We start from the raw sequence: 22,136 nt of genomic DNA on the forward strand, positions 1-22,136 counted from the left end.
ACATTTGTACAAAATGAGAACTCTTGCAATATCGAAATATACATTGAATTTTCTCAAATACAATATTTTTGAGATTGATTTTGTGACTTTTATAATCTTGCTGGGATGGACTACAGTTTCCGGATTATAACTTAAGTTGTCAGATAACAATGAAGCGAACAGAAATTCATGTATTTGATTTTAAACCTTGATTTGATGAACAGACGTCGACAAGAGAACGACGTCGATCTGAATATTTACATATATAAAACTTGATTTCATATTTGTTATTTATTTTGTATTTGACCACAGTGCAGACCGTAAGTACAATTGTCTCAACAGCTTTCAGTAGTACATATGAAATGATAATGATAAGATATGTGTTTTTTTATATAATCCTTATAGATCTCTTATCCGTCTCAACACAACGACGAACGTTTCAAGACATAATATTAAAAACAGTTGTGATATGATTGCCAATGACAAGAAACCTAACGGCTCCACAAGTTATAGTTCAGATCGACTCAAAGCCCAAACAAAGATACAAAAGGTTCAAGGTACAGATATATGAGATCAAAATATCAATTTGCATCATTTTCTTTCGACATTATTGCAATCCTTTTTGCCTTGTTTGTAATTCTTTGTTTTCATTATTTTTGTTTTGAATATACATCATGGATTACCCAAGATTTCAATTTGTAAAGCAAGACGGCGAGAAAAAGCAGTTGTACTGGTGCCTTCTGTAGATACATATCCCCATATACTATAATATTGAATATTTGTTATCTTTGCTTTTATGATTAATCCTGTCATAATAGGAGAAAACCTTTATTTCTCTTACCCCGACTATATTTCACGCCATAAATTCCGAATTGTAACACACACATCTACGGTAACATATGCATCGCTCCCTAATAGTGATGACACAAAATTGTGGATAATTTTGATCTCCTGGACTGCTTGGAATCCTTTTTTGCTTATGGCAGGTATGTTTCGTATCATTACTTTAATACCGATATATTACGTTTCAAATTGCAGGTGTTAAACGTGGTGGAGGTAAAATAAAAATAAAGATAAAGGAAAAGGGAAAAAAAATTAAAGGTAAAGATAAAGCAAAGGAGACGAAAAAGGGATATCACTGGGAAAGAAAAGATTGGTATGTATTTCTCGATTTGATAATTAATTATTATATAATACTAAAAGCCAACGTTGTTAGTACATACATCGAGCATAAAAGCAAGTGTATATAAACTTACTGCTGGATATGTCAGATCGACGAATTACAGGAGTTACACGATGGATGTCATTAGAGAAGCAGGAAAGCATTCTAGAACAGCTGGTTTAATCTGTGTAAGAGTGATGATACCTAACGATAACAAGAAATTGCATTTTTATAGCATCTTTAAAAAAGTATAGCAAAATTACCTAACTCCAAGAAATATATATTTTAACAACACATTAATTTAAATACTGTCCCCTTGAAATGATCATTTATATGTTAACTACAAATTTAACCGATTTCGTTTGAATTTCTGTGATTATGTTTTGGTAATTTTTATCCACACACAGCTTTATCATTGTTCTTATGTTAAGTATTAATAAGAACAAATAGAATGACTGATTGATTGATTGACTGTTTTTTGTTATTGGATGTCCAGTGGCAAGTATTTCATACTCATTTAGGACGAGTACAGATTAAAAATCAATGCAATTGGTAGATTCTGCGAAGCTGGTCGACCAGGATGAAAGGCGTGAATTTGACTGCCAGTCAGTCTAAGGAGGAAATGTTGGATAGAGCCAGACATTTAGCCCCGAAAACAGGCCAATGACGGACCATTGCAAAAAAAAATTTTTCTTTCCTAGCATTACTTAAGGTGTATTCGGCAAAACCTTTCAAAATTTATGGTCCTCAATGCTCTTTAACTTCGTACTTTTGTTGCCCTTAATTTTTCTTTTTATTCGAGCGTCACTAGTGAATATTTTGCAGACGAAACGCGCATTGGGTGCACAAAATTAAATCCTGGTATCTAGGATGAATTTAATTATAAGCAAGTCCAGTTGATGGTCAAATATCTATTCCCCCTTTCATCCATTGTGGAATGCACAAAACGAAAAACGACGAAAAGAAAAATAACAGTTCGCAAATCACTTAACAAAAAACTAGATTGAGTACAATTGACAAGGAGGGTAACCGTGGATGATACGGAGGGATGAGGACTTCCTGCTTTTTAAGTGGTACCCGTCATACTATTCATTGAATATAGGTTATTAGTCTCGTTCGGTAGAGGCACAATCAAGGAAATGCATATAGGCTATTTCTAGGACAAGGTGACATATCCTGGCCGTCTGTGACGATTAACGGTCAACCAATGTGTTAAATAAACGAAAATTTAGTCCCTTATAATTGGCGTTGTGTCTAAAGTACGTACAAACTATATGTTTACAATCTCCTTTAACCGCTCTTCATTCAATATTGACACTGACCAAGGTTATTTATTTAGCCGAAATATTTGTCAACACGATTTTATAACATCATCTTCGTATATTACCATCTTGTATTAGTACCGGTGTGAAAATCTTAAGACTTATATATATATAAACGAAAGGTAACAATAGGCCATCGAAAGCTGAATTTTAGTTTAGTCTAGGTGGCCGAGTGGTCTAGAACGGTGTTGTCTCGATATCCAAAGAGTTCAAATCCCGGCGAGGTGTAAAAGTATACATTTAACTCAATCAATAATTATATCAATGTTCTTGTCATGATAATTCCAAAAGGTCATATTTTCACTACATCATGTATTAATCGTTGAAGATTAGAACAAAAGCATGCAAAGGAAATGCTTTTGTAACCACTGTTATTTTCTTCTTTTCACAGCACCTTGTTTTGGTTCCATAAATCTGTATTAACGAGTGAAATAGAAATAAAGAGAAAGGATACAAGGATGGAATTTCATACGTGTGGTCAAAAGATACAGCTGAAACAATTTTTACTCTTATCTACGTCACCTTGTCGACATTTAATAGATAAAAAATAAGTGGATTTTACTTCTTGATTATCTGTTTATATCAAATGATCACAAATGCTAGGATCACTCCTATATGATAATTAATTCAAACAACTAGAAACTAAATACATATAAATAAAGGCAACAGTAGTATACCGCTATTCAAAACTCGCAAATCTATGGACAAAAATAAAATCGGGGTAACAAACTAAAACTGAGGGAAACGCATTAAATATAAGAGGAGAACAACGACACAACAATAAAATGTAACACACACAGCAACGGACTAAGCATTAGACAAAATCCGATGAGAATAACCAATATAACATCAAAACCAAAACATGAATTTGGGATAGAAAAGTACCCTGACACGTCTTATAGTAATGTGAATTCACACTCAAATATAGGAGAAAACAAACGACAGAACGGAAACACAACGTAAAAATGTTAAACACACAGAAACCAACTATGATATAACAATGGCCATTTTCCTGACTTGGGACAGGACATTTTTAAAGAAAATTTAATTGCATTGTTAAATATAACATTAACATGACAACATTATAATACAGGACTTCAATACAAATAAATAGGAGAACGTATTAGGCAAAGAAACACATGATTAATAGATAACAAAAGGCATCAGGTTTAAAATTCAATACGTCAAAACCGCGCCTCGTCCACACAAGATTTACCAGTGACGCCCCGATATAAAAGTTCGAAAGTAAAAAAAAGGGTACAAAGTTGTACATCTCTGAGGATCAAAAGTCGAAAAAGGTTGTGCCAAATACGGCAAGGGTTTTCTGCTTGTGTTAAGAACATCCTTATTAACTAGAACAATTTATGCTATTGCAAACAGTAAATTTTATCAAATGAATATAAAAGATTTACATGATAAAACTGACGTCTTAACTTATTACAGAAAACAAAACCCGAATACATAATACATTGAAGACCAACACAGAAAAAAGACATACCCGACTTGGTCCAGGCATCAACGTAAAAAGTCATAAAAATGACGTCAAATACAGACAAAAAAAACCACAAAAAACTGAAACAACCGAATAACTGAAACGTAGCTAGACCGTCTGCAACAGAGTGACATTTTCTGCTGTGTAACCCAGGTATATATGGTTGGGATCAGTTCTAACTTCTTTTAAAATCTGCAAGACACTATTAGAATTGTTTCAAACCAGTTTTCGAGATACCTTTAAAACAATTTCCAACGATTTGTTGTAGCATGTATGGTCATTTGAGCATAATTATAACGATTATCAATTTTTCCTTTTTATAAATTATATTCTCCAATAATTGTACTATACTTATTGTTATATAATTATTGATTCAACTTCTTTTTATTTTATTTTATTTTATATATGTTAATGACCTTGTTTATCTTGAATCCTCTCTGTTTGACCTTGTGAACACATCTTTTCTAAAGACAGTATCCAGATCTAAATTCTGAATATTTCATGTTTCATTTTTCACAGTTTTATGAATAAAAAGCTTTTTTTTTGTCAAGTTACAATATTGGGGAAACTCCATGTTTAAGAGATGTCATCGGAAGGAAATTTTTAATAATATATATGTTAAAAACTCATCATTTATACTGCAAGATGGACTTTTGCAGTTAACATTTACATTAGCATAGGGTTAGATTTACATGTATCAATGACTTTGTTAATCCTCAATTGAATATCAAAGAAAAGAAAATGAAAATAACTAAAATTATTTTTATTTTTGAATATTATTAGGGGCTTTAATGTGTTTCATAAACATGAAAACAGAGATACAAGCATTTCAATTGCATTGATATTGTACCAAAATGTGTATAAAATTAAGGAGAAGGTTGAAATTTATTTTACGGGTTTTGGGGCAAACAGTCTTCGAATTGAGGGCCAAAAAGGGGCATAAAAAAGCATTTTTGTAGTTTCGGGACAATAACTTATGTAGAACTGTATGGATCTCTCTGACATTGTACCACAAGGTTCCATATAACAAAAGGAATGCTTTTATTTAGTTTGGGGTTAATATATCTGAACATTAAGGAATAAGGGGCCAAAAAAGGGTAAAAAAGAAGTATTTTTCTAGATTGCAGGCAATAATTTTGGTTTAAGTAAATGGATCTCTCTGAAATTATGCTACAAGGTTTCTTTCTACAAAGGAAAAGCTGGAATTGAGTTTTGGGTTTCTCGCTCCAATGTGTGAGGAGGTTTTATTGAATGAGGGGTAAAAAAAGGGCCCAAATAACCATTTTTTTAGTTTTCAGTCAATAACTTGTGTTTAATTGTATAAATCTCCCTGACATTATACCACAAGTTTCCATACTACAAAGGGATGGTTATTTGGGATTATGGCTCAAATTATTAAGCAATTAAGGGCAAAAAAGGGGAAAACAAGTTTTTTTCTGGTTAAAGACAATTTAGACAATTTAAAAGCAGTCTAAGGGAGGTAATGCAATTAAAATTTTAAGAATACTGTTATATATATGTTTGATTACTTGATAACCTCCCTTACACTGCTTGTTTTCAAAAGTTTAAAGAAGAAATCTTCAATTGCACGGTATTGTACAACAGATTTGTAAGATCTTTTACCACATTTATAATGTGACAAAAACCTATATTATGTCAAAAATTTGATCACAATCCAAATTCAGACAGTATCAACCCAAACAAAAAAAATTGAGGAACAAATCATGGTAACAAATGATAAACAAATCGTATGATTTCTTTGTGATTTGAAATTGATAAAATTTCACATGCAAATGAGCTAACAAATCACAATAACAAATCACGAACAAATTGCTTACAATTCATAAGCAAATCATAAACAAATTGTCAAGAAATAGTTTTGAAATCATTAACAAATAAGAGATAATTGCTTTCCTGCTTCAAACAAATCACAAACAAATTGTTTTCAAATCGTAAAGAAATTGTAAAGAAATTGTTATCAAATCTTTAACAAATAAGAAGTGAATCATATTCCTACCTCAAGCAAATCATAAACAAATTGTTATCAAATCTTTAACAAATCAGAAGTAAATTATATATTGCTACCTAAAGCAAATCATAAGCAAATCGTAAATAAATTGGCATCAATCAACAATTCACAGATTAAATCATTCACATCCAGATCAAACATATGTTCTGCCCTTGAAACCACTAAACTTTGACACAAAAATGTTTGAAGCGCTATTGTCTTCATTTTACCTTATATAGCTACTTCTCTAATTGTAAAAAGGAACACTATCTTTGGTTGCGGTGGGGACGAATTGTTCACTCTGTGTAAGTTTCTCTTACTTCTCTCCCGTATTTGACTATAACGAAATTTGAAAAAAAACATGGGCAACCACGTGTACTAAGTAGAATGATGTCGAATAGGTGATGGCTCTTAGTCTGGGTCCAAATCTGCTACATTGTAATATAGCTTTGCCCATTTTGCCCGGGACCTGGTCAGTAAACATAATGCACAATTAAAACATTAAACTTGCCAGTGTATTATGTCTGCTGGCTCTGGAAGCCAGTCTTTCAATGAATGTTTCGATCTGTTTACACATCTTTTACACATTTTTATTTAATAAAATTTCATGGAAGGCATAGATTGTTGGAAATTTACACATGGCCTGGGCCGTGATATTCGAATTTTATCCTGAGCGTTAGCTTAATTCTTTAAATTCTCAAACCCCACATTTTCATATTTTTTAATTTACATGTTTTTCTCGTAAGCTTCCGTCAAATCCAAAGTTGACATTTTGTAACTAAGGAGCCGCCATGTTGACTTGCTGAAATGAGTAAATATGCGAATGATGCAATAGAATAGAAAATAAAACAAAACCTACATCAAAAATCAGTTTTAATACAATATCATACGAGTCCGATGGTGCACGTAACAGAAAACTTTCAACTTTAGCGGTTTCATTTGTATGACGTCATGTTTTGAAATGACTTAAATGCGCCAAAAAGATTAATAGACTTTCACGGAATTTTATTTTATTTTCATTTTGTTGATTTTTCCGAGCTCTTGTGCATTACTTCTTTTTAATGCATACGAATAAGTATAAAAGTTATTTTGTCTTTTTTAATTGCACTTTTTAAAACAATAAAATCGGCAAAGCGTCTGCAAATAGGTTCCAATACATGTAGATTTACGTGGGAAGTATATTGTAACAGCCATCATTATGTATATCTCTGAGTCTGCGCTAAGTATATTTTATCTAAAATTTTAGAACAGTGTTGTTTACAAAACTAAAGAAGCACGTCTTATTAGAATTTGAAAATTAATCCTTACAGTACAAAATTATCATGATTATAATGAGATACTGAAATGCACAGTTTCTAAATTTTAATGGTTAACATAAAAATATTTGAATAGTATTAGTTGAATATGTGAACTTATAAATATAGAGATTCCTTACCACCGTCATCTTTCATAGACGGAATAAAACTCCTCATCTTGCAATCTTCCTTGTTCAGTTAATATAGAACAGTATTTGAAATTTGAATTTGACCTCAACCGGAAGTTAGAGAGATAGATAAACAAAGAAAATTGGAATGCATTAACATTTTATTCACTGTTGCAAATCATCAATAAATCACACCATGATAGCTAACAAAGTTAACAAATCATTTTCAAATCATTTCATGTGATATATAAGTTAACAAATCATTTTCAAATCATTTCATATGATATTCTTCTAAGTTAAACAAATCATAACGAAATCACACCCTTCTAGCTTACAAAGTTAACAAATCTCTTTCAAATCATTTCATACGATATTCTAAGTAAACAAATCATAACGAAATCACACTAAAACAGAAACAAATTGCTTACAAATCATACAATAGAAAGAAATCGCAAAGAAATCAGTTGAAGGGAATTTGGAAAATTCTGATTTGTTTATGATTTGTTTAATGAATCGCAAGCAAATGGTACTAACAAGTCGCAGAATCACGATTTGAAAGAGATTTGAATACGATTAGAAAGCAATTTGTTCATTTATTTTCCTGTTTGGGAAGCTTGAATAATGTGACCAAATGTGCCCCAACTGTTCAGGGTTCGACCACTGCTGTCGTATAAAACTGCGCCCTGCGGAGCACCTGGTTTTTACTATTGATTGATTTTTTTCCTTTAGGAAAATTAAGGGAGGACAACTGTTTTCTCTGTCTTTTTGGTTTTCATTATGGACATGGGGGAATTAAAAATCTGAACTTTCTGGTCCCGAACATAGTGCTGAAGACTGTTTATTGCTCTATAGATATTTTTTTATATTCTCTTCTTCGAGTTCCTATCCAATTGATATATCATATGTCCTTTTGTCATAAATGGGTAATCCATTCATTTCTTAATTTGGCATATAAGTATTTCCATATTATTTAGTATCTGAACTGATCAGATCCAAACTGATCAGAGCAATTTCACATTGCTTTTGTTTTGTTCACACATTATTCGTTTATGTTCGTATGAGCATAGCGAAGGAGAACACACCTGTTTACAATTAGTAATCTTGTAAACACCATATATATTCAGTTAACGACATAAAGCTTAATAGTGATCTTTGTTGAGATGTTATACCTTGACCACATTCATTCAGTGTCATAAACCTATCTATATGTTGCATATTTAATCAAAATTTAAATTTAGAGCTGTATCAGGCTTGAATGTAGAGTTTATATATACATACCCAAACTGTACATTGTATCTTTTATTTTTAATTTTTAAGGGATGTATTTTGTATGATGTATTTCTGCATTGTTTTGATATGATGAAATAATCCATTTTTAACTGATTTTTTTAGTTTGTGTGTATGAGGTACTGCTCCTGCTTTGTCCAAGGATACTTGGAGGGCCTTCAAACATTTTTTGCCTGACCACATTATATATGTACCTGTTCTAATTCAGCAGACTAGTTGAGTGGTTGTCAGTTTTGCTGTCTATCACAATTGTTTTGCATAGCTAGTTTTGTGTTGTGCCGTTACGCCACTGTCACATGTACGGGGAGTGTTTGCGCCTTCAAACATGTTGAACCGTACTGCATTCTAAATGTGTCTGTCGCGACCCACGAGGCTGTAGTTTAATGATTGTGCTTGGTCCATGTCTGTTATATTTGTTTAATGTAAATTATTCTGTAATGAATTAGGGTGTTAGGTTTTTTAATTGATGTATTGTTCATTTTTAATTTTGGGCCTTTTATAGCTGACTAACTATAATGTATGGGATTTCCACATTGTAGAAGAACTTACTTTTGCTTACATCCACTTGCTTTGAACTTTGTAGGATAGTTGTCTCATTGTCTTACCGCATACCTAATTTGTATACAGAACAACGGGATAACTTAAACAATGAGCAAAACCTAAACCATAAAAGTTCAAAGTAAGACTAGCGTAATATCAAAGAGAAAAACAACGTCCTTATTTATGCTGAAACAATACATCAAATATAGTAGACAGTAACCAACGAAAATCACTGGATTGCACTTCATAACTTTGATGAGACAGTTAAATAATGTTGCAATATTAAACATATTTACTTACTCTCAACTCTCCCGTCGTCTAACCTGGTACAACGCTAGCACAAACTGATAAAATAAATTTAAAAGGGTTTACATTGTCAGATGGAAACGAAATACGAAACCAAATTAACAAAAGACACACAGGTTCTGATTAATGAAAACTCGTTAGTCAAGAAAGACAGTTTAAATCAAATCAGCACACAATCAACAGAAGCAGGGTTTGTTTTACATAGAATGATACAATAATGTACAATAGGACATAAAAGTGCAAGAAATGACGGTAATTCTAATGAATCTATCTTGTATGACCTGAAGATGAAATTTCCTTATATATCATGTACTGTGTTACGACGCTAGATATAAACTGACGTAGAAAAGTAACACTCGACCATCGAAAGCTTTATTATGTAGAGCCTAGGTTGTCAAGTGGTCTAGCACTTCGAGCTTATTACAAGGCGATTTGGTGCCACGATATATCAGTAACATGAGTTCGAGCCAGGGAAGAACAAATTATTTGCTTCGGAAAATTGTCAGATCTAACATTGTTGGGCAGATACTTAACAACTGATGACTGATATTCAATATATATCATACCTGAAACTAGACTTCGGGATCAATGCCAAGAAAGGTTGGCCTATTTAAAAGTTTAAGTTAGTGTATTGTCATATATCATACTGATATATTGACTAGTATGTGATAATTAAAGTCTTATTTAGCGGGTTGTCGTCTGATTGGCGTACATAGAATATCAGACTACATATCACCAACTACATGATAGTAATAATTTACATCATCCAAAATTTGATTAAGATAGCTTTTAAAATTTAAATCCATAAACAATTGTTTTCATTTTTTATTTTTAGAGGGTTGAACTGAAAATATTCATAAAACAATTTCAACAAGGAATATACTAGGAATCAGTGCAACGACGAATCAATTGAAAAACGGTGTGATCAATATTTCACTTACGTATTACCTAAGTTATAAATGTCTTCAATGGGATTTTATTCAAACGTTTACCGTGATTACATGATAAATATAGCACATTATATTCCGGGTCTAATTATATCTTCATATTTTTTTGATTGAAAATTCACAGTTCAAAAAGAGAAAATAAAAGTAGAATTCGATTACAGTTTGTTAGAAATAAGGAGGTTGTATAACCTAATTGTTAGAAGTAAGGATTTAGGTAGCAACTACGTAAATTCTGGCAAGAAGTAAGTTAAACTTTTGGGTACTTTACAGAACAACGAAATCAATAGTTTGTTAATTTGAAAACGTCGAAGGTAAGGAATCAATTACACTAGATATAATGTTAAAACAATACTCATAATGACTATATAAATAACATAAAAGTTAAATTTTACAACCATTTTGATTACTGTTTTTTATCACACGAAACGTAGATAGACATTTTAAGTAATATGACACATAGACAAAAGACAAATATACTTTTGAAAGCTTAACAAAAGTATTACCAGGAAACAAAAGCAATATCATATTGGCACACTCTCTGTTTTCTATATGAATGTGTGTGTGTGTGGGGGGGGGGGGGGGGGGGGAGAGGGGTAGGGGTATGTTTTGTAGACGATGAAATGATATTAAATCGAAATTCAAATTTAATTGATAATGATGACTTTACAAAATTACAGGATGAGCTCTAGTAAGCTACTTGTAGTTGCAATTGATTTTGGAACGACGTACAGTGGATATGCTTTCTCTTACATAAGTCAAAGGGAGAAAGTATATACATATAATTGGAGTAAAGGTATCACACAGACTCCTAAAACCCCTACCAGCATTTTGTTTACGCCTAGGAAGGATTTTCATTCCTTTGGTTATGAAGCAGAAGAAGAGTACGCAAGGCTATCACAACATAAAGAGAATCGAGACTGGTACTTCTTCAAACGGTTTAAACTAACACTGTACAAAAACGAAGTAAGAAAGTTATAGAAAATAGTTATATACTAACGACAAAGAATTTTCAGCAAGTTTTACAAAACAAATGCTATTAAATTAGGCGAAGAAATGAACGATATAACGCTGTGATAAGCCTCGGTCACACCTTAACGAATAGGTCGAACGGATGCCTAAAGCCTAAGTCACACCTTACCGGATAGCACGAACGGACGTCTAACGGATGAAAATAAAAATTGTCCGTTAACAAAATTGTTATCCGTTGGGAGTCCGTTGATGTAATGACCGAATAAAACGGACGTGTAACGAATGCATAACGGACACACAACGGATATGCAACGTACGAGAAACGGAAACGTACCGGACAGAACGGATGTCGAACGTACATCAAATGGACAAGTACCGCATAAAACGGACACATAACGGAAGCGTACCGGATAAAACGGATGAACAAGATATACGGAAAAATTAAAGGCGACAATAATAATACATGTAAATCGCATAAATATTCAAAATGTTTCTGTGTATCTGGTTTTGGTTTATTCTTTAAAATTCCGCCAAAGGACAGTGTCTGACCTGAATAAGAGCTGCTTGATTGTAAAGACGTGCCTTTACTCTAAGATCGATTATGTACAATAAAAATTCATGAAGCTCAAGATATCTGACATACCAATAATTCTCATTTCTGACGCAAACTTTTCATTTGGCATTTATCTGTTTCAGATCCGTTCATCATCCGTTTTATCCGTTATACGTCCGGTAGAAGTCCGTTTCTCATTCGTTCAACATCCGTTTTATCCGTTAAACGTCCGGTAAAAGTCCGTTAGTGAATTTATCTTCCCGACCTCCAATTGATGTATAACGGACACGTAACGGATACAAAACGGAAACGAAACGGACGAGGACCGTACAAAACGGACGCATAAAATTAACGGACGTTCAACGGACATTTAATACAATTAATATTATATTGTTTCAAATTGTACACTAGACTGGTTTAAGTCATACTTGTTCGAACGAAGCCAACAAGTTAAGGGCAATAACGTCATGTCTAATACTAAATGCATAAAAACTGGTGTACCACAAGGTTCTATCCTGGGCCCTCTGTTATTTATTTTATGTATCAATGATTTACCACTTAATATAGAAAATTCATTAATAGATTTGTATGCAGATGATTCTACATTACATTGTAAAGATAATAATTTACTTCAGTTAACTTCTAACCTTCAAAATGATATTCATGTAATTGAAAACTGGTGTTCGCAAAATTGTATGAAATTAAATGCCAAAAAGTGTAAATCAATGATTATTGGTTCAAAACAAAGGCTTTGTTCAACTGGAAACAGTTTAGATATCAATATTTCAAATGAACAAATAGAAAATGTAGATTGTGAAAAACTTCTTGGTTTATATATTGACAAAAACCTAAATTGGAATCAGCAGATAGATAAAATGTCATGTACTATATCAAACAGAATCAATTCATTACAAAAGATAAGAAAATATTTAGCTATGCATATACGTATTATCTATTTTAATGCTTATATTCTGCCATTATTTGATTATTGTTGCAATATATGGGGAAGCTGTTGTGAAAGTGAAATAAATAAACTTAATAAGTTATTAAAGAAATCTGCTAGGGTTATAGTAGAGGCTGACATAATGACATCATCCAGTTTATTGTTTAATAGTTTACACTGGTTAAATGTAGAAAAACGCATTCAATACCAAAAGGCAATACTTGTATTTAAATCATTAAATGGTATGGTTCCTAACTATTTAAAAGAAAATTTTCATTTTACTGATAATCAAAATTATAACTTACGTTCAGCTGATGAAAAACTATTAAATCTTCCGAAACCAAAAACAAATTTTTTAAAGAAAACATTTACATATTCAGGTTAAATATGGAACAGTTTACCAAATGAAATAAAAATGAGTAATACACTTGTATCTTTTAAAACAAAACGTTACAAATTTTTCATCAATTGTGCAAATTAATATGCTTTTTCATTATTATTTAAATACAATTGTATATTGTGTATAATATAACTTTATAATACTCTATGTACTTATAAATATGTTGTTATTATTTTGAGGACTCTCAAGAAGATTAGTTTTAACTAATGGGATCATCCTCTTGAAATAAAGATTATTTATTTATTTATTTACAAGTTTGATCGTTTATATCAATATACAATGTTATTTCCATTGTTTTATGCAATGAAGGTCTACATATAATAGTAATGCTGCAGCTGATTTAATAAGTTTATGTAAATAAATCGAAAAAAAAACTTCGGTTTCTTTATAGTACAATCTGAATAAAATTTGGATCTATTATAATTTTCATTCGTATAGTTCTGGACATAATGTTCAATTTCATGATGCTTGGTGTATAGGGAAAACGGAAGTATTACATTTTCCCAGCATTAGGTTGGCCTTTTGTGTACACAAGACAGGGCGAAGGAAGTCAACTTAAGAACGCTGTGATTGGATGTATTAAAGGGTACAAGTAATTTTTTTATTTATCTATTAATAACTGCAGTGTGTATATTTACAATATAAATTTTAGAATCTATTGAAATATTTTCTAGTGAATTATTCGAAAATGTTGCATAATTAGTAAAGGTTGAATCAAGTGCATTTGGTTACTATGCAATTATTCTAAAAATAGTAAAATCACGTGAAGGCCGCATGGAGTCTGCATGCACAAAGCGTGATAGATATTGTTCGGAACCAAATTGCGTTCTGAAATTCTCTTGACTTTTTATTACTTTAACATATTCCCAATCATTTATTTATTTAGTATATTGATATATAATTTAATGTGTTGGACGTCCGTTCAAAGTTTTGAACATGCTTAAAATTTTCCAACGGACAGAACGGACGTCGACGGATAAAACGTCCGCTTAACGGACATGCAACGGATACGGACGGACGTTAAACGGATAAGAACGGACGTCTCACGGACATGAACGGATTGAAAAAAAGTTATCCGTTAGGAGTCCGTTCGAGCTATCCGGTAAGGTGTGACCGAGGCTTAACGGACAACTTTTTCATGTTCACGTTCATGTCCGTTAGACGTCCGTTTTTATCAGTTAGACGTCCGTCATATCAGTTGCATATCCGTTTAGCGTACGTTTTATCCGTCGACGTCCGTTTTGTCCGGTGGAAAATTTTGAGCATGTTCAAAACTTTGAACGGACATCCAACGGATGAAATGTCCGTCGAACGTCCGGTAGGCATCCGTTTTGAACGGTACTCGTCCGTTTCGTTTCCGTTTTGTATCCGTTACGTGTCCGTAATACATCCGTTGGAGGTCTGGCAGATAAATTCACCAACGGAATTCTAACGGACGTCTAACGGATAAAACGGATGTTGAACGAATGTGAAACGGACTTCTACCGGACGTATAACGGATAAAACGGATGATGAACAGATCTGAGACGGATAAATGCCAATAAAAAAATTCGCGTCAGAAATGCCAATTAGATTTTTTCAGGTTCATGAATTCTTATTAATCATAATCGATCTTAGAGTTAGGGCACGTCTTCACAATAAAGCAGCTCTTATTCCGGCCAGATACTGCCCTTTGGTGGCATTTCCAAGAACAAACAGAAACATTTTGAATATTTATGCGATTTTTCATGTATTATTATTGTCGCCTTTAATTTTTCCGTATATCTTGTTCATCCGTTTTTTCCGGTACTCGTCAGTTAGGTGTTCTTTTTATGCGGTACTCGTCCGTTGGATGTACGGTCGACATCCGTTCTATCCGTTACGTTTCCGTTTCTCGTACGTTGCATATCCGGTGTGTGTCCGTTATGCATTCGTTACACGTCCGTTTTATTTGGTCAGTACATCAACGGACTCCCAACGGATAACAATTTTGTCAACGTACGGACAACTTTTATTTACATCCGTTAGGCGTCCGTTCATTCTATCTGGTAAGGTGTGACCGAGGCTTAACTATCTAAGTATTATATTTGTGCTGGTATATATATATCTGTAAGTATAAATTTTAACTAGGAGTCGATATAGTCGTTCCGAAAACTCCTCAGTTCATAGGTATTGTTTAAAAGCATTTCCGGCTTGAATGGTTATTTTCTACCTTTTCAACTTTTGGTGTTTGATACTTTGAAAAATGTTGTTTTTCAACGTAATGCTTGGTCGTGTTTAACGTGTTAAATTTTCCTAGATCTGTCTACATCAGTCCCACAGCCACATTTTAAGAGGAAAATAATGAAATGCAATAGAAATTCATGGCTTGGTATGGTGGATTAAACCTGGATTTGTAGCTAGCTAAACCTCTCACTTATATGACATAAATTACATTATACTGACATTAATGTGTGAGCAAACAAAACAATCACAAATGGTAAAAAATGTCAAATATAGGATAACAGTAGTCAACATTGTAAGATAATCTTTATCACTATAAAACAAAAACAAAAACTGTGCCAACAAAGGAACACAAAATGGTATAAAGACATAGTACATCAGCGAAAATGAAAGACAATAATTCAAAATGGAACATTAATAAAAAAAAAAAAAACACTAATACCTCTATCTTTTTTTCTATTTTCTATATGTATGTAAAAGTACAGAAAGAAAAGCTGCCTTTACATTTATATGGTTTTAAGTTTAAAACAACTTCAAGTAAATGCACAGTATTTTTTGTCAAGATTGGAAAATACATAAAATATAACCATGACAGACTCGATCCCTATTTTATATTCGTGTACGTGTTTATAAATAAAAAAAACGAACATTTTATTTACATAGAAGGTTTTTTCTAAGCTTCAATCCATTCATGTGACGCGCAGTTTATACTTCGTTTGTGGTGTCCTAATGTAATGTCGTGAATTCATAGGAGATGTCCGTTTTTATGCTGCAGTTTACATGTTATGATGTATTGTAATATTTATTCATGTATTTATCTATCATGAGAGTTCGTGCGTTTATTTGTACTGTATTCCTGTCACGTAGTGTTGTCATTTTACCGGTATGTTTAATATAACAATATAAATGGGAGGTTTGGGTTGCCATGCCACTAAGTTGAACCTACAATTTATCTTAAAATGTTCTATATAAAGTCAGCAAAATGGCAGTTGTTTCAAATAAAAAGTTTCTATATATTTTGACGTTTGTTTTTACTGCAGTTCAGTTTGTCTGTTGTTTCTGTTGTTTTCCTGTATTAGTTTACACACGTTTTATTTTGTAATCCTTATTTGTTTTCGCTTAATCGATTTATGACTATTGAACGGTTGTATACTAGTGGTATCTTTCGTCTCTCTTTTAGTTCAACGTACTGACGTGTCATACGTTGAATGTATCTTATTTTTGAATAACCTAAATCCAATTGCTTTATTGTTTAATACTTGTAAAATAAAGGGTGACTTAATGTGACGTAATGTGGAATTCTACTGCAATTCTAACGATGGCATAACATTCAATCAATTTCAGGATTTAAACGAAAAAACGAAGATCAGAGATTGCACTGATAAAGAAATGCTAGCCATTGAAGTGTTTAGTGGTGGAATACATTATTTGAAAGACCATTTGCTCACTCATTTTAAAGAACGTATTCCACATCTGCGTGAAGGTGATATTCACTGGGTACTAACTGTTCCGGCGATCTGGGACGAGGCTGCTAAAAAGTTTATGCGCTAATCCGCCGAAAAAGTTTGTTATTTATGTGAATCCATCTGATCTACAGATTTATGTTGGTCGTTGCTAGTCTTTCTGAAAGCAAAGCAAACGGATTTCAATGTTATGATAGACGGTTATGTAATTTGTTATGTTTGAATTTACGACTGATTATTTATAGCTTTAAAGAGAGTCGCATTGAATATAAGGCTAACCTAGAGATTTAAACATATATTCTGAAACAAGAAAGGGTTGTTTGATAACATGAAAACGATTCACTATTTCAAAAACACCAGACACCTGTCCGTTTTTATTTTGCTATGTTTTATTTGCGTACTATTGGTTTTCTATTGGTATATAGCCATTTCTTGTCTGTCAGTTTATTTTCGCCTAATGAGTTTGTGTTTTCTCTTGTATCTTACGCTTCTTATTTTCAGCACTGACAAAGGTTTTGTGATGCAATACTACTCACAGACTGTTGATGTGATTTCCAAATATCAGAGCTGTGTACATTGGTCAACTTTCTTTATCTAGAGCTATTGTCCATTGTTTAATATGCCTCTTGTATATATAAGACTTTTATCTCTTACTATCCAACCTATGTTTACTCTTATTATTACAAAACTTGGTATTGCTGAACGCACCATCCCATGATAGATGATAGATGGTTAAGCAAGCATTCTGTTTTTTGTTTAATTTTCAAAAAAGAATAAACAAATATTAATTATAGAAAGTAAAAACAAATATTGGAAACAAATCATTTATCAACATTTAGTTAAATTATATCAGAAATAAATATTCACATGATAGTTTTGTGTGTACAGCGCATTCAAAGAGTTTATTTTTTTAAACTTTAGGCTGGCATACCGGGAAGCAGGTTAACATTAGCATTAGAACCAGAATGCGCTGCACTTTACTGTCAGTTAGGTGATCCTAGATCAGGACTTTCACCGATGAAACCTGGTGCTAAATTTTTACTGTTAGACTGTGGAGGTAAGTTTAACAATTCTTTATCTTGCAAAGAACATTATGTTATTTGATGAATGATTCGACATTTTATAATGTTAAAACATTTTGTGTAATCATATTTTGTTGTACAGCATTACACACGGAACAGAAAAGGCAATTGCTTTGACGAAAATATATTTTCAGTAGTAAGAGTAAAGGAATTTGAGAAATTTCACTAAGATGTTTTTGTTGGCAAATAATGAAAATTAAATACCAGATTTGCTGCATTTTTTGCTAGGTTTAAAAAGCAATAATACATAATAAACAAACATCTGAAGAAAAACAAAAACCAGTCCGAAACAATGGCCGAGTTATGGGTTCATAATGAACACCTTACACGATTCGATATTTATTTAAAGTTAAGCATACATTATCAAATATATCAATAGAAAAGCGTACTGATAGAAAGCCCAAGGACTGATGCGGTCGAAAAACAAAGTAGTGCATAAAACCAAATTCAATGATTTTCTTACCCTAGCTGTTATCAAAATATATAATCCTTTCAAGAGCAGTAGCAGAAGAACACAGTCAAGGATTAACATTCATCAGCATGGCTTTGGGTGTTATTAGCTTAATTAAGATATGTCACTGTATTTTCAGGTGGAACTGTTGATATTACAGTTCATGAAGTTCGCTATGACAATTCTCTGAAAGAAATCCACAGAGCCTCTGGAGGACCGTGGGGTGGAATAAAAGTTGATGACGCCTTTCAGGAATATTTACTAGAGTTGTTTGGGTTTGATCGTATAGCTTCCCTCCCAAAACATGAAGTCATAGAGTTGGAAAGAAGTTTTGAGTTACTGAAGAAAAATGTAAACACCGAAGATAAAAATTACCATATGCAACTTCCTTTAATCTTACGTCAGTCCGCAAATTCTGGAACACTTGTTGCTGGAAAACTGCGTCTTAGTTCTAGAGTAGTTAAGGGTTTTTTTGAGAGGCCAGCTGAACATATATGCCGCAAAATTAAAGAAATATTACTCTCCTTGAGACAACTCGACTTAGATACCATACTTTTGGTGGGAGGATTTGCTGAAAGCAAGTTACTCCAAGAAGAAGTTCATTTGAAATTTCCAACAATGAAAGTATTAAAACCGAATGAACCTGGCGCAGCTGTCATTAAAGGTGCTGTTGAATTTGGTCACTGTCCAGAGAAGGTTCGATTCCGTATGTCTCCTTATACATATGGTGTTAATATAGCTTCCCCTTTTCGCCACGGAAAAGATCCTATCAGCAAGTTCATTGAAATAGATGGTACGGCGTATTGTGACGATATTTTTCACATTCATGTAAAGAAAAATCAGTCGGTTGAAACAGACACTGAAATATCAAACGAGGACTACCACCCACTGACAAACGGACAAACAGAAATGAACTTCAAAGTTGCAACTTCCGATTCATTAAGGCCCACATATATCGATGACCCGGGAAACAGAATCATAGGCAGTTTTGATGTTCAAATTCCTCATGCCTTTGCTAGTTTGGAAAGATATGTAAATGTTAGAATGATATTTCGCGGTACCGAACTTGAAGTTGAAGCAAAAGATGCACATACTAAGCAAAAGTTTAAGTCTTCATTTAGATTTGAATAACAAGACTAACCTATCTTTCACCTATATGTATTGACATATATATTCTATTTTTAAAATATTGACATATGTGATTTTATTTTATTTTTTTGCTGTAGTTGTAATAACTTGTCTTGTCAGAGTAAATATTTTTTATTTGGTAACTTATAATCATTTATTTCATATGTTCTTGTACTTATCCCTACCATATTACAATAACTGTAGTTAATATATGCTGCTACTGAAAAGATCAGAAAAGAGGGTCAGCATATATTAACTACTGTAATACTGTATTGATTAGAACAACGACACTTAAAACAAATGAAAATAAATTATTAAAAGAAGGATAAACTGCTCTAGTAATTTGTGCTGTTATTTGCTGGCCAATCTATATATATCTCAGTTTGAATCACTCTGTTAGTTTGTAAGGAATTCAATTAAAGAATAGTTTGATTCTTTGTACACCTGATGACTAGAATCCATCTTTTTAATTTATGTTAGACGCGATGGATAAAATATGTTACACATACTAGTGTTTTCATCAATAAACCGATTAGATCATTCAATATAGGTATACATGTGTCTTACTTGTGTCAATAATCCGACTTACTAGTAATATATCCTTTTCTTTTAAAAACCACCACGATGTGCTTGCGATCGCCCACAGAACGGTAGGTCGTCGATGAGATCTTCGACTAGGTACAACCAAGGACAAAATTAATATTTACTAGGTTTTTTTCCGCCAAGAATTCAATATTTAGGAGTAAGATCATGAACCGGTCGACTTTGAGACTGAATAATGTGTCATAGTAAGTTGCTATATGTTCATGCAGACTGTTATCTAAAATCGTCGACTAAGCAAGTCGGTCTAGTACAACGTTCATTTTGATAATGAATTGGGCATTATATATTCTCGTCATGGTATATATATGTGTTATATGCCAAATGGACGTGTATAATAAATGTGTCATCATTTTCTTCTGCTTTTCAGTTTTGAATAGCAATGTTTAGATGGGTCATTGTAAAATTATTTGTTTCCTCCTCGATACGATTGTTAGAATCTTTATTTTCACATCTGAAACAATAAAAAACTACTGGTTGAAATTATATAATATTTAAAAAGAACATGAATTGTAAAAATCAGAATAATGGCTTTTGAATAACATTATCTATTTTTCAGTCTATCTTTATCTATAAATTTAGTTAATAGGGCTGCATATCAATCTATACAGTTTGTGCTTATTGGATAACATGCTAAACCTAAACGGTTTAATTTAAAAAAAAAAAAAAAAAAAAAAAAAAAAAAAAAACCAACAACATGCCTTTATAAATGAAACGTGCCATGGCTTTGCTGCAAAGATCGAAGTTATAATTTATATAAGTAATTATACATTCTAGTGCCATTTAATATTACTTAATGATGTGATATATAATTACTTAAAGATGTGATATATAATTACTTAAAAGAGGGAAAAAAGATACCAGAGGGACAGTCAAACTCATAAATCGAAAATCAAATGACAACGTCATGGCTAAAAATGAAAAAAGACAAACAGACAAACAATAGTACACATGACACAACATAGAAAACTAAAGAATAAGCAACACGAACCCCACCAAAAACTAGGGGTGATCTCAGGTGCTCTGGAAGGGTATGTAGATCCTGCTCCACATGTGGCACCCGTCGTGTTGCTTAAGTGATATCAAATCAAGTAAATAGTCTAATTCGGTAGGTCATATTCATGAAAGGGAAAGGGATTGTAGTTACGACGTAAGGATCATATCCGATATCATTTGTGAAACGGTTATTCCATAACGGTCAACCAACTCGTGATGCCGTCCGTAAAATTTACGAAGGGATGATTTCAACTTCACCATTTGGAACTCTTCGTTCAATAGCTTCCTTGTGAGCAGCAACCCTATATCATGCAGGTGCTGCTGGAATGTTGCTAAATGGAAAGTTCACAATTGGAAAGCTGAAATCATCTCTTTTGTCTAAAAGCTTTGTTTTCAACCGACCATCATTGTCAATTTCTAGATGTAAGTCAAGATATGAGGACGACTTAACTGTGTCTGTAGTATCCTTTACCTCTAGTTAAAGATGTGATACATAATTATTTAAAGATGTGATATATAATAACAAACTAGAGAACACCCAACAGTTTCAATAAACCCGTAAAGACATAGATCTGAATAGAGATACAAAAAACAACACGTTTTAGTTTAGATAGCCCGTAGACTAACTAGAGCAATTATTTGTTGATCGGAAGAATGCATTACTATTAACATACCGGTACCAGGAAGATGTCTGAATATTTAATATCAAATTAAGAGTACTTGCTGACGCCATGTCAAGAAACACATCGTATTAAAATAGCTATTATACTTTTATATAACAAAAATAGTTGGTATTTGAAATATCGAGATAAACTGTGCACAAGTATTCTATCAGTTGATATTAGGGTATGGATTTGGTTTAAATGTACAGTTGGGTTTACAA

General features: G+C 32.6%; 2 protein-coding genes and 1 long non-coding RNA gene across 3 annotated transcripts in view; all 3 read left to right on the forward strand.

Moving 5' to 3' along the window:
• The window catches only part of LOC139493330 (heat shock 70 kDa protein 12B-like), a 144,208-nt gene extending 124,391 nt beyond the window's left edge, over positions 1 to 19,817 (forward strand). The window contains exon 6 of the mRNA XM_071281648.1: positions 19,194 to 19,817. Coding sequence (XP_071137749.1) covers positions 19,194 to 19,660 — 467 coding nt within the window. The 3' untranslated portion in view covers positions 19,661 to 19,817. The remainder of the gene's footprint in view (positions 1 to 19,193) is intronic.
• Positions 265 to 3,028, forward strand: LOC139492338 (uncharacterized). Its single transcript, XR_011656798.1, has 3 exons — positions 265 to 299; positions 1,018 to 1,135; positions 2,855 to 3,028. It is a non-coding gene; the product is annotated as an uncharacterized lncRNA (long non-coding RNA).
• Positions 10,665 to 17,091, forward strand: LOC139493331 (heat shock 70 kDa protein 12B-like). Its single transcript, XM_071281650.1, has 3 exons — positions 10,665 to 10,708; positions 11,144 to 11,429; positions 16,878 to 17,091. Exons 2-3 carry the CDS (start codon positions 11,145 to 11,147, stop codon positions 17,082 to 17,084), a joined length of 492 nt encoding a protein of 163 aa, XP_071137751.1. The 5' UTR covers positions 10,665 to 10,708; position 11,144; the 3' UTR covers positions 17,085 to 17,091.
• Positions 19,818 to 22,136: the final 2,319 nt, after the last annotated feature.

This window comes from Mytilus edulis, chromosome 10 (assembly GCF_963676685.1).
Source record: "Mytilus edulis chromosome 10, xbMytEdul2.2, whole genome shotgun sequence".
NCBI lineage: Eukaryota > Metazoa > Mollusca > Bivalvia > Mytilida > Mytilidae > Mytilus > Mytilus edulis.

What these genes read in the sequence shown, in the direction of transcription:
- LOC139493331 (XM_071281650.1), top strand. Translation starts at nt 11,145, where the DNA reads ATGAGCTCTAGTAAGCTACTTGTAGTTGCAATTGATTTTGGAACGACG. An exon ending in TAACACTGTACAAAAACGAA is followed by an intron (nt 11,430 to 16,877) that starts GTAAGAAAGTTA and finishes AATCAATTTCAG; the next exon opens with GATTTAAACGAAAAAACGAA.